Source organism: Nymphalis io, chromosome 17 (genome assembly GCF_905147045.1).
Source record: "Nymphalis io chromosome 17, ilAglIoxx1.1, whole genome shotgun sequence".
Lineage (NCBI taxonomy): Eukaryota > Metazoa > Arthropoda > Insecta > Lepidoptera > Nymphalidae > Nymphalis > Nymphalis io.
In genome coordinates this window covers 9,514,000-9,527,976 of record NC_065904.1, presented here as the reverse complement: position 1 = coordinate 9,527,976, position 13,977 = coordinate 9,514,000, and the positions used below count along the sequence as shown (strand labels likewise).

Genomic DNA, 13,977 nt, shown 5'->3' with positions numbered 1-13,977 from the left:
TACCATCAGGTGGACAGTTTGCTCATCCGATTACCTATTTAGTAAAATAAAAAAATTGAAAACGACAACATTTTTTATTCAATTAACGCGTCATGGGTACAAAACAGCCCAATCTTATTTAAATGTTGGTATACAATAATTAAGACATAATAAAATACTGACTGCGATTATGTAACTCAAATTTAAGCCGACATAATATGTTTCAATCCCTCTCTAAATTGTATAAACTTCGCCTACCAAAACCACGGTGGCCTAGTAATAAAACGTCCATTATAATCGACTCACGTCATTTTTTTTACTATGACATCTTATATGTGATTAAACTGATAAGGATCTAAGCCGTCCAGTCTTTTTAAAAGCATTACATACTTCAATAAACTTATCTGCGTGTAACAAAATTTTTAATCCAATATAATTTCAGGTGCTCCACGGCGAAGGGTCGGAGGACTGGACCCTTCAAATCAAGTTCGTTCAAAAAAGGGACAACGGGACGTACGAGTGTCAGGTAAGACAATCTAATTTATGTATTATATATATATATATATACTATAATACTATTATACTATATTTATATGTAGACACTAAAATGTCAAAAAGGTACATCAACGATATATATATTGCTAAAAATTTAAAAGTAAATCTTATTTTTTAATATAATTAATAATAAAATAATGGTTCATACAAAATCTGTAATTATGTTTATTTATTAATTTAACAAAAAGCCAACAAAAACTTAAAATTACATTACAAACACGATGTAAGTCACTGTTTACAATTACGCCATCATTATCAGGCTAACAGAGCATGTGTAATAAAACAAAGATTTCAAAGTTTTTAAGAGCCTATGTTAAGAGTAAACATGTTTGTTGCTGTTTGTCAATAGATAGCGTTGATGCTTTATTTGAAATTTCTGAATCACGCTGCCTAAATTTTTTTGTAATAGTACGTATACGTAATGTCAATGTTACAAAATTGATCAAATTAATTAAAGTACTGTAAACAGTGATAAATAGATATTATTTTGTTCATCATTTGGTCCCTCCGAGTACTTCGGGAGTAATCATTGGTGGTCCTTCGAGCCTTAACTTACTTACATGTAAAATGAGGACAAATTTGCAAAAGAAAAACCATCGAAGGTTTAAAACGCAATCTCAACGATATAATTAGATGAATCTTTTTACATCTTTAATAATGAAGCAATTCTCTGAATATAGACTAAGCAAAAACCGTTTTTACGTATTCATGTTATTTGAATTGCAAATGTGAAAAGTGCGCTCAGGAACGAGGACGTTTGATATATAAAAGGTATAAATATCAGTATAGTACTTACAATCGCGTCTGCGCTATTAAAGAAAAGAAATACATCAGTTTTAATTTAAAGCATAATATATATCTACATTTGAAATTAAGCAGCTGACCTTAATCGACTTTCTAATGTTATCATCCGTTTAAAAAATAAGTCAGTCCCTCTAAGTGAGGGCACTTCATTAAGTTTTTTTTATAGTGTAGGTATAGTAGGCGGACGAGAATATGGGCCACTTGATGGTAAGTTATCACCAACGCCCATATACATAGGCATTGTAAGAAATGTTAACCAACGCTTACATCGCCAATGCGCCACCAACCTTGGGAACTAAGATGTCATGTCCTTCATGTCTGTAATTACACTAGCTCACTCACCCTTCAAACCTGAATACAACAATACGAAGTATTACTGTTTTGCGGAAGAATATCTGATGAGACGAGCTTGCACAACCCTACCACCAGTAAAAAGTTAACGAAGCAACCGTTTCTTTTTTAGACCAACGCTGGTACTAAATATTTTGTATGTATAATTCAAATAGGCATTATGTATGTTATAATGGCAGTTTTGGAGTATTTTCGTCACATACTGAATTCCATGCTGGTGCAGCCGTGGTTTTTAGTAAATAATAACATTATAATTTTTTTTTTATATAGAATAGGAAGGCGGACGAGCATATGGGCCACCTGATGGTAAGTGGTTACCAAACGCCCTTAGACATTGGCATTGTAAGAAATGTTAACTATCGCTTACATCACCAATGCGCCACCAACCTTGGGAACTAAGATGTTATGTCCCTTGTGCCTGTAATTACAGTGGCTCACTCACCCTTCAAACCGGAACACAACAATACCAAATACTGATGTTTTGCGGTAGAATATCTGATGAGTGGGTGGTACCTACCCAGATGAGCTTGCACAAAGCTCTACCGCCAGTATATATGTGTGTTCGTTTGTCATCTAAAAACTTGGATGTGATGTATTTATTATATTGGTGATTGAATATGAATTTATCGAAAGCCAATTTTGACCAAAGCATCCTACTCCATATTAGGCAGGTAATAAATCCGGCAAAAACGCAGTTGTGAACTTTCTATAATACACAGACGTGTATATAGTGAAATATTATATTGTAATATTAATTATTGATAAATATTTATACTCTGAAATGAAATTCAAGATGGCGGGTGTATTTCTGTGTTTCATATCCATTTGTATTGTTTATTGTTTCAATTTGCATATTTTCATTCTAATTATAGAGTTTAGTTTGTGTTCGGATAATTAGCATTAGTTACTTAGCATACAAGAATTTGGGGTCTATTAAAATATTTAATTGTAGGGTTTGTTAAATGGAAGCAATAATAATATTCAATAACTATAATAATTATGCGGCCTTTAAGGGACGCTCCCCATATGAAACATCGAAATTGATGAAATCACTACATATTATAAATCAAGTATCTCTGTTGCGTCTATCTGTCTGTATGAACGCGGTAAACTCGAAAACTATCAGTTGGATTTTCATACGGTTTTCACTAACGGATAAAGTGATTCATAAGTAACGTTATGCTGTATAATTCATTAAGGTTTTGTGTTAATTGGATGAAATATAATGATAATTCTTGAAGATGTTTGAAAAAATCCCTGCAAGCTTACTGGATTGCACCGCGTAAAACAATGGTTATATTATATATAACGATATAAACATTTTATTTCAATTATACGTAGCTGGGTCGGATATCTAATAATTCATAATTTTATAAAAAAACTAAGAAAATTTGGAGCGACGAAATAAAAACATAGTTTGGTTGATAAAATAAATGTATTATTCTTATTATTATAATATTACAAAGCAACAAAATACTATATAGTATACAAGCCATGCAAACTCATTTATTCTTAATTTTTAAATATTTTAATTAATAATTTTTTTATGTTTAGAACGTGTAATTTTAATAACGAAGTTTTAGATATAATTATAATTATACACAAGCACAGTTTTCGCTTGATATTGCGGCGGCAGCGCGCCTGTAAAAGCCGCGCTACACGTTCAAGTATCACTTAGCTTATACAAGTTTGCGCAGTTAAGCGCCAGTGTGTTGATAACAAAATGGTAACTCTTATGAACTTGTGACCTCGGCAGTGGTTTACACTGCGACTGTGTGGTGATCTGAAAGTCGCAAGTTCTAATACTAAGCAGTTGAACTATAAGTGTTATACTAAGATCCTACAAAAATGGAAAACAAGCAATTACATACATTTTTAATATAAAAGCAGAAATTAAAAAAATATTATAAGACGATGTAAAAGAGACAAAAAAGATAAGACAATGAATACAATAAATGCGAAAGTAACTCTGTCAGTCTGTTCCGCTTTCACGGCTAAGCCACTACCAACGCGGGTATATGGTAGCTATATAATTTCCTTAAAAAAATGCGTCAAAAATAAATAAAATACAAACATGGATTCGCCAAATGTGGGCAATAATTTCATATAAAACTAGATTAGCTATAATTCTATAATAGCTTCGACAGTGCAAAAAGACGCATGTGTATCGCGTTTTTTTTTCAACACCAAACCGTGATGAAGCAGCATTATGGAATAAACTCCAAACCTTCTCAAGAGTTCTCATTCCAAAAATAGTATACGCTTTTACTCTTTCTTTAGCACTTATTAGAGTGTACATTTAAAAAATGCCACTTAGTAGCCGGTTGGCAGGTATAGGTAAAAAATAGAGACTTCCTCGTCCTCTTTCATCTCATTTCTTCATCATAGGATAAACTAATTCGGTTCAGAAACACGTGCTCAATCAAGCCATCATACTTCATATACATCTACTATACATGAAGGAGTTATTTATAGCGTAATGCAACTTGGATATGCAAAACGGGCCACACAAATAAGTTGTTGCGTGAAACCAATGCTATACCTAACTCATTAGGCTTATATAAGTGTGTCTGAGTGGCGCGGTTGAGCAAACGCAGTGAATGTAATGTTAATGACATTATATATTCAACTTTTTCATTTCATTCATTCACCAACCAACACCGTATTTTTTAAATGACTTTTAAATATGTTTTTTGCTTAACAGTTTAAATATTTTTCAAAATTAATATATATTTTATATCCGAAATTTATATAATTTGGAGAAGCCTTTTAAACAAATTTCTGGATTTTCATGTGCTTAATTTGTGTTTATAATACATCTCGTGCTTGACGGTGAAGGAAAACATCGTGAGGAAACCTGCATGTGTCTTATTTCATTGAAATTATGCCACATGTGTATTCTACCAACCCGCATTGGAGCAGCCTGGTGGAATAAGCTCCAACCTTAAAAGAGAGAGGAGGCTTTAGCCCAGCAGTGGGAAATTAACAGGCTGTTACTGTACTGTGCGAATAGAGTGGAGACCGCGAATCGGCAAGCGCAGCGTAGGGCGCCCTCCAGCCAGGTGGACCGACGACCTTAAGAAGGTGGCGGGCACCAACTGGATGCGGAAGGCGGAGGACAGGGAGCTTTGGCGCACCTTGGGAGAGGCCTATGTTCAGCAGTGGACAACGATTGGCTGTTGATTGATTGATTGATTGATTGATACTGTACTGTTACTGTTTTAAACAAATAACGTAATCAATTGATTAGTTATAGTATATAAAGCCAGATGCTCCATATGCTCCATACACGCTCGAAATAAGCACTTCAATAATAATAATAATATCATCCTGGGACATTCCTCACACACGGCCATCCGATCCCAAATTAAGCTTGTACAGAACGTGTACTATGGAAACCAGACAACTAATACACTACATATAATATTCTTCTTTTGCAAATACATACTTATATAGATAATTACACCCTGACCCAGGGCAAACAGACATGTTCATGCACACAAATATCTGTTCTGGGTGGAAATCGATCAACCAACCCTCGGCGTGAGAGGCGAGCATCCACTAACCACGCCATTCGGCTCGTCAACCGGCACTTTAATTCAAAATGTATACCCGACTAATAAATATTTAACTGCAATAAAATCCGGTGCCTTTATATGAAGGCTGACGGAAAAATGGACGAGCAAAAACTCCCCATATAAATTAGCAGAAAACATAATCATTGCCAACCATGCTGCTAACTAAATTGTTGTCTAGGCGACTGTGCAGGACAAGCGTATGTGCAAACACAAGTGCACTCCATGCCCTCACTCTCATATTGCGATAAAACAGAAATTTTGATACGAACAGAAATATTTCATGTGCGAGACTAGTGGCTTTTACGTGCTTCATAAAGCACAGCAGTGTACAGTTGTACACGGTTCAAAATTCCAGGGCGCAGATTAAGCTGATGATAATTTGTTGATTTTGCCTATGTTTGAACCCGCAGTCATCGGTTAAGATTCAAGCGTTCTGACGTAATTCTTTGATTATCTCCATGCAAATAACGTAGTTCTTTATAACACAACTTTAAATTCAAAAATAAGTTAGATAATCGGGATAACTTTATCAAAACATTTGGCTAAGCACTACAATGTTAAACAACGCGAGTTATGTTTTCGCAAGGATTAAAATATTCATGATTCGCCGGTCTCAAATTATTCCGCATGCGAGACTCTGAAGTGCCCGGGGCTATCTGTAAGATACGCTAAAGCCCTTATGTTAAATTCATGTTTTCTGGAACAATTACCTTCTTTGATACCTGGAATCGAAAGAGAATTAATCATGTTGATTCTTCTACTTATTAACGACGTTAATTCGGATTACAAGAAAAGATTGAATTAAGTTCTTATTGTAAGATTCTGTAATATTATATTATAAATGATTAATTTTCAAAATTTTAGGCAAAATTTCGCAATCTTTACTTTAATTCTATTATATTATTTATATTGAGTTTTTTATACAACCTTTGAAAAATCGTCGCTAATGGTTATTAAAATATATAATGGATGAAATTACGTATTGAATTTCGACATTATTAATTTGTAAAAATATCGAAATTTGTGCTTAGGCTTCAGTTAAGAATATAATTTTTTTAGAAAACTATCCTATAAGACAAAGAGAATGAAATATAAAAAAACTAAAGTATTTATTATACCTTTGAAAATATCTAATCAATAATTATGAACGAAAGATAATGATGAAAGGCAATTTTCGATAAGCTTTTAATATCTACCTCGATAAAAACCTTTCTCAACTCATTCTTTACAAGAACAAAGGCGATGCCGGCTCATATATCAGAATGGCTTAAATACGATTAACGATTCAGCTCTCTTTACGAGAGAAAAGTTGAACAATCCTTTATATATGGAGTGCTTATAATAATATACTAGCAAAACCCACGGCCTCGCCAGCGTGGAATTCAGTTTATAACGAAAAGCCTCAACTTCCATTATAAGTTACATAATGCCTTTTTAAATTAATTAAAACCATTTTGTTGATGCTAACACGCAAATAGCCAAAAAGAGATATTTTGAAATCGCAGACAGACAATTCAATTCTATTTATATGTATAGATTTCTAAAAATGCTTTAAATAGTGAACAACAAAGATACGTATGCGAACCTTAAATTGTTATAACTTTTGACAGACTCAACCGATTTTAATGAAGCAAAAACTAAACGGTACCTTGAAATACTCCGTAAAATTAAAAGCTTATTTGCATTTGTAATTTTTAATCATATTAAATATTACCACGGACAAACAGACAGACAGATGAAAATAAAAAAAAGATTGTTTTGGTAACTCGCAAATAGCCATTTGAACTTAAAAAGAGACAGTTAAATCTAAATCACAGACACCTCAATTTTATTTTTTTGTATAGATAATATATATTTTAAACATTTTTTTTTTGTAATGATCGTAAAGAAGGTGAATTTACAAGTCATTTATCTTGTAAAATAAAGTAAGAGTATAGTTGAATAAACATTTTTTGCCCAGTGGTTAGAACGCGTGATCTCGGGTTCAAGCCCAGGCAAACACCACTGAATTATCATGTGTTTAATTTGTGTTTTTAATTCATCTCGTGTTGTGCACAGAAATTCGTGGGGAAATGTGTGTATTGCCTAATTTCACTGAAATCTGCCAGGTGGATGTATCCGCTAGCGTGGTGGTATAAGCTCCAAGTATTCTCCTCAAAGGGAGAGGCTTTTTCTCAGCATGCCTTTACTATTTTCTTAACATTATTTCATACATTATTTAAAATTGTGAAAATTTGAATCACATTTGATAGAAATACTATTTTTTCGTAGAAGAATAAATATTTTACGAGCAGCACACGCCTAAAACAAAAGTTCGGAATACTCAACTTACACACACGCACACGTGTGATGTGCACACACACACAATCGTATTGCTTTTTGCATTGATCGCTCAATATTGTGTATAAACTTTGAATAGCCTCATTCAATTCTTTTTTCAAATCCATTCAACTAATTACTATGCTTGCTTGCAAATGCATAATATTCTTTGTAAATAATTATAAAACTCTAATTGACTCAACTTGTCCAACGCCCCTTTTGGATACAAATATCGTGTTTACCTTAGAATTTGCAATTCGATGCTAATGTGACACGAGTTTTATATGACTTTTACCTTTCGAGAGCTCTCGTAGGGGACAGCGAGATCTCATAAAAAAGTTAACATATGCGCGCCGTAAGGCCTCGTGCATACTAAACGTGAATATAGACAGGTTAGTTTAAGCCCGGTGGTTTGTGGAATAACAAAACTTGCCTAATGTTTAATTTGCACGTCTTGCTATATTTTACACATTTTGACATTGGTTTATTTGTTTAATAACATTAAAACGTTCTCTAAAACATCTATTTGAAATAAACATATATTAACTTTTTGCTGAATGATAACAGATGCGTAAAGGTGGCTTCTCACGTTGGAACTCATAAATAACCATCATTATTTATGTAGCATATGTATTTTTAAGTGTAAGTGTGATATTAGCCTAAGGTGTTCCATTAGCACAATCCTACAGCGTAGCGTAAGGGTGAACTTGTACGGATTTAAGCAAATGATAACAAGGCAGTTTGAAGAGGTTTTAGTCCAAGGCTTGCATTTTTAATTATTTAAATGTCGAGCGAGAGCAAATTATGCTAAAAGCACAGAGTATATAATAAAACTATATACGGGAGGTTTACAATAAATAGTTCTGATTTCTCTTAAGTCTTATATTTCGATTTTTAAACACATCAATGCCAAGTTAGCTTTTACCACAATCTAGATTGTGATTGTAATTGGTAACCAATGACGCGATACGCGATTGCGACCAATGACCGTCCAGTATTTAGCCATTTTATAAAATCTGACATTAACATGCGTTCTAGAATAAGTATTATAACATTATAAAACGTGTAAGAAAAATGACGTAAATCGTATTTTAAAAATTTATCATTTATTTCATATAATTGTTTATACATAAATTATTATGTAAATAAAATAGTATTATAGTGTAAACTATTTTACATTTTTTTTTATTAAATAGACAGGCGAGCGGGCAATTTATAAAAACTCAAATATAATTATAATATTATGATAACAATTAAAATTTTGTTGTTGCTCATTGTGAAAACTTGGCACAGAATTCAAAATGTTTAGCAGTAAATTTTTTTTTAATAAAAAACACTGTACTGTATATTTTACAAACTACTGGCGGTAGGGCTTTGTACAAGCTCTTCTGGGTAGGTACCCACTCATCAGATATTCTACCGCAAAACACCAATACTTGCTATTGTTGTGTTCCAGGTTTGAAAGATGAGGCAGTGTAGTTACATGCTCAAGGGACATAACATCTTAGTTCCCAAGGTTGGTGGCGCATCGGTGATGTAAGCGATGGTTAAAATGTCTTCTGGTGGCCCACAACATGCTCGTCCGCCTATCCATAGGATAAAAAAACTGTTATTTTAAAAGTTGTATATTTTAGTTTTGAAATAATCATTTTAATTCGAATGTTTTAATAAAGTCTGTCTATGCTCTTGACTTTTGGGTTTCAAGTGTCTTGGCTTTCGGGCGTGTAAAAGCCTACTTGAACTGAGATTTTTTATTAGATTTTACGAACCCATTTATTTTTAAGCTAATTCATTGTTGTTAATAATTTATTGTTGAAGAATGGATTCTTCGTTCTAAAATCAGTAATTATCTATATATCAGTAATTACCTTTACATTTAATAAATAAATATCATAAAACTAGTCTTTCAAATGCAAAAATATTTTTTTAAAGCAACATTGTACTAAAATACTATACTGATATAGGGTGACCACACAAATGCATATTACCATCAAATATGTTTGTTGTTCCGTTCTTCGTTCTAAAATCAATAAGTACGTATATATTAAAATATCGAATAAATGTTCCTAAAATTAGTATTTGGAATGCAACAATATTCTTTTAAAACAACTTCGTAATAACTATACTTATATGGCTCAGTCAAATATACATATGACAACATTGTCAAGCTACTAGTTTAAGTTTTTTTTTTTTTTTAAACTTAACAGGCCAGCGTTTAACCTTTGACTTGCCTGATGTTAAGCATCGACACGGCCTGGAGGAGAACCTGTTTAGTCTGGAAAAGTATTTCGTTCAATTTACTTGCTATATATTATTTATATTATTTTAAAATAAAGTAATGTGATATAATGTTAATTTTACGCTGCGCTCTTAATGAAAATCTTTGTAACTTATTCAACTAAGCTGCTCCAAACATCCAGTGGAAACTTTTTCACAGGATATTTTCACTCTCAGGCGAGTACGAGATCAATTATAACATATATACATATTTATATTTTTAGTTATGACAGGAATAATACAATATCCTATATTCATATATATTGTATGGTCACCTTACGCGTAAGGGCAATGCCTTCCTCTTAAGATGGCTAGCGTTGCGCGGGGTAAATATCGCCTGAGTACGTTCTTCAAAACGCCTAGGTGTAGGAATTAAGTTTTTCTGCTAAGTTTTTTTACTCTGTTGCCAGATCTTAATTACGATTTGTAAATGTTGAAAATGCTTGTTTTAATAACAAAATGTGATATGATTTTTGAAGCATATATTTGATTTCAACTCTTAGTATTTACTGAATATAAAAACAGTACCACATAACCGATTGCTCTGGAGTTTTGCACAACATTTTTTTGTTAGTGAAAATACAATTTAGGATACCAATCGTTATTTGTTCCAAATTTGTTTTATTTTATTGTTATATATTGTGTAAATAAGCGAACGAACAGAGAAATTAACGACACAAAAAAATAATCAAAATATACGTCAGATATAAAAGTAATTGATATAAAAAATAATGAAGCGATCGTATTTAATGAAAAGCGAGAAGAATCGTGAATATAATTCTGTTTTGTTTTTATTTACAGCGATTGAATTTATTCGAGTGAAAACGTAATACGGAGCGCCGAGTACGAAAATTTTAATTAATGGTGATCTTTTCATTTCGCGTACCTCCCGTAACGTACGGCCTTTTGTCGAAGTTTTTTTTTTTAAGTTTCGCTATATTTTAGTTTACCGTGTTAATTGTTACGAAAGTAATAATTGTCATAAATAAAATTAAAAAGTCAAATCAAAATATACTTTTTTAAAATAGGCTGTAGCAAGAAGTTTTGAATCTTCATTTTATAATTTTAATTTTATATATAAAGCTACTACCTTAAGGTTCGCTTCTATATATCTTATATTTAACAGATAATTGACAGAAAACATTTATAATTTAAATTATTATATTTAAAATAGAGAAAAAAATTATTAATTCATATCAAAATCAACATAATAATTTGAAACGTTTTATGAAGATAAATATTGTCTTTAACACATTGCAACTCGATCCGATAGTTCTAAAAAAACACGCGTTATTATAACACGATCGCTTATATCGCCTTGTTAAATGATTATATCTCTTTGGTAAAGTAAAACATCAAAATTAAATCATTATTTGACCCGTTAAAGTTGGAACGGTTATCTAGTTTGACGAACATATATATGACGGCGCGCTGATTTTTGATTAGTTTTAATGATAAAATTTACGAAATTATATTATGATTTAATGTTAATCAAAATTAGATTTTTCAATATTGTTTTAGTTTTAGTCGATTGTGTTATTGTTAGTTTTTTTTTATGAGCGGGTAACTCCGAATAGAGTAGTGGGTGTCGCCTCGATGAATAGCGGCAGTCATGGGGTGGACAGCTGCGGCACGAGGTGTACACGTGCTAACCTATTGGCTCGTAAAGTTATCATCCAGTGTTAATTGTGTGTATCTTGTGTGTTAAATTAAAGAACAATAAAATAATAAGACTTTGGACAATACGAGTGTACCTTTTTTTCTTATTTTCAAAAAAAATACCTACCGTTACAACGCCCACCATGGATAACGACAGCCAAGATCACTATAAGGCCCCTTCTGACGCTCCTTTATATATAAATGATTTGTAAAGTTTTAAACCTACTCATAGAATATTTTTTTATCTAAATATACACATATTTCGCGTATTTTTCATTGAGCTTTTTATATGCCTTGTAAGCACAAGGCATATAAAAAGGTGGTAAAATAATACATCGTGAAGGTAATTGCATGGCGTACGAAATCCTACCATGTGTCACATACACATGGCAACTGGCATTAGAACAAAGCGAATTAATAATCTCATTCTCCTCAAATGGACCCCTCCCTTTTCCTATTGCTATATTTCCAGACTGTTACTTTTCAGTTCATACAATTATTTAAATTTTATGTACATACAAAAAGTATTATTTTGTTTATTATTATAAAAAATATATATCATGATATAGCCAAGATGGCCCAGTGGTAAGAACGCGTGTATCTTAACCCAATGTGGGTTCAACCCGGGCAAGCACTACTGAATTTGCATGTGCTTAATTTGTGATTATAATGCATCTCGTGCATATATTCCACCAAACCGCATTGGAGCAGCGTGGCGGAATAAGTTCCATACCTTCTCCTCCAAAAAGGGAGAGGAGGCCTAAGCCCAGCAGTGGGACATTCACAGGCTGTTACTGTATATCATAATATAGCGGTTAAAACAAAAAATACTAATTGTCATAAACTTTCATATTAAGGATTTTTAATCTCATTTATAAATTATCAAACAGATTAGCATAGAAAATTGAATGTATAATCATAAAATAACAATAAAATTGAATATATCTGGTGGATTATATCTAAAAAATATCCAAAAAAAAATTAAATAAAAAATTCTCACGCTTTTAGCTTAATAAAAATACAAGCTTGTTGTGAAATTAATTTTTTGTTTTTTTAATCAGTGATAACAATCCGCACATTCGCCATTAATGCACTTTTTTTTTATTAATGAAAACCGTATCAAAATCCGTTATGGCTTAGACGAAGATAGCTGAGATACAGACATTGGAATTTAGCGACTTTGTTTTATACTATTTATTAAGTAACCATTAAAAATATTATTATTTCAGTCTTCGAAAATAATTATTTAAAAGCTTGCGCTTGGGGGCCTCAGCGCCTTTCCCTGGCGACTTTAATCGGCGGAGACCTTTCGCTGCCGAGCGAAAGGTGCTGGATGGAGATGCTCTCCTTCTGCGAAAATGTCATGTCGCAAAAGGAGGCCGCGGAGCGGGAGCGCGAGGAGAGTGCCTCCGCTGACCCGCTTCGCCGAAGAAGGTCTTCTTCTTCGGCGAAGCGGAGAGCGAAGGGGAGAAGACGCCGGCGCTATGCGCATCTTCTCCTCCCGCCATGAGTGTCGCCGGGGCCAGGGGGTCTCTGTACCCCGAGTACCCCCTAGGATTTGGAGGCCCGCAGAAGCGGGCCAACCGTCGGGACGGCACGGTAGTATGCGCAAGCGATCCCGTGACGTCCCCCAACAAGATGGAGTGGGTACCGCTGGTTTTTTAGTGGGTATTCTGGCGCCTTCAGCGCCGGCGAGTCCCACATACCCCCCCACCTCATGTGGGGGAAACACATAAATGTGTTTATCCAGCGAGAAAAAAAAAAAAAAAAGGACTTTGTGCAAGCTCGTCTGGGTAGGTTATAGGTATGTTAGGTATATAACCATTGTTTTACGCGGTGCTATCCAGTAAAGTTTCCAGTGATTTTTTCGAACATTTCAACAATTATCGTCACATTTCAGCCAATTAACACAAAATCTTAATGAATTATACAGCAAAACGTTACTTATGAATCACTTTATCCGTTAGTGAAAACCGTATGAAAATCTAACTGATAGTTTTCGAGTTTACCGCGTTCATACAGACAGATAGACGCAACAGAGATAATTGATTTTATAATATGTATTAAAGGCCGCATAATTATTATAGTTATTGAATATTACTATTTCTTCCATTAAACAAGCCCTACAATTAAATATTTTAATAGACCTCAAGTTCTTGTATGCTAAGTAACTAATGCTAATTATCCGAACACTAATTAAACGCTCCCTACTCTATAATTATAATGAAAATATGCAAATTGAAACAATAAACAATGCAAATGGATATGAAACACAGAAATACACCCGCCATCTTGAATTTCACGCGTAATATTAAACATAATTACAATGTAAGTCTATTAGGTATTATGAATAAGAATTAAGAGTGCAGATGGCCCAGTGCGTATAATAAGTTGGTTTTAACCAACGATCACGTGTTTAAATCCAGACAAGTACAAATCAAGACAAGTAGAATCA

The 13,977-nt window shown here is 33.2% G+C and overlaps 1 protein-coding gene across 2 annotated transcripts in view; it reads left to right on the top strand.

Moving 5' to 3' along the window:
- Positions 1–13,977, top strand: part of LOC126774681 (hemicentin-2-like) — a 319,165-nt gene that overhangs the window by 286,053 nt on the left and 19,135 nt on the right. For both annotated transcript variants that reach the window (XM_050496216.1, XM_050496217.1), the window contains one exon: positions 422–505. In XM_050496216.1, the coding sequence (XP_050352173.1) occupies positions 422–505 (84 nt within the window). The remainder of the gene's footprint in view (positions 1–421; positions 506–13,977) is intronic.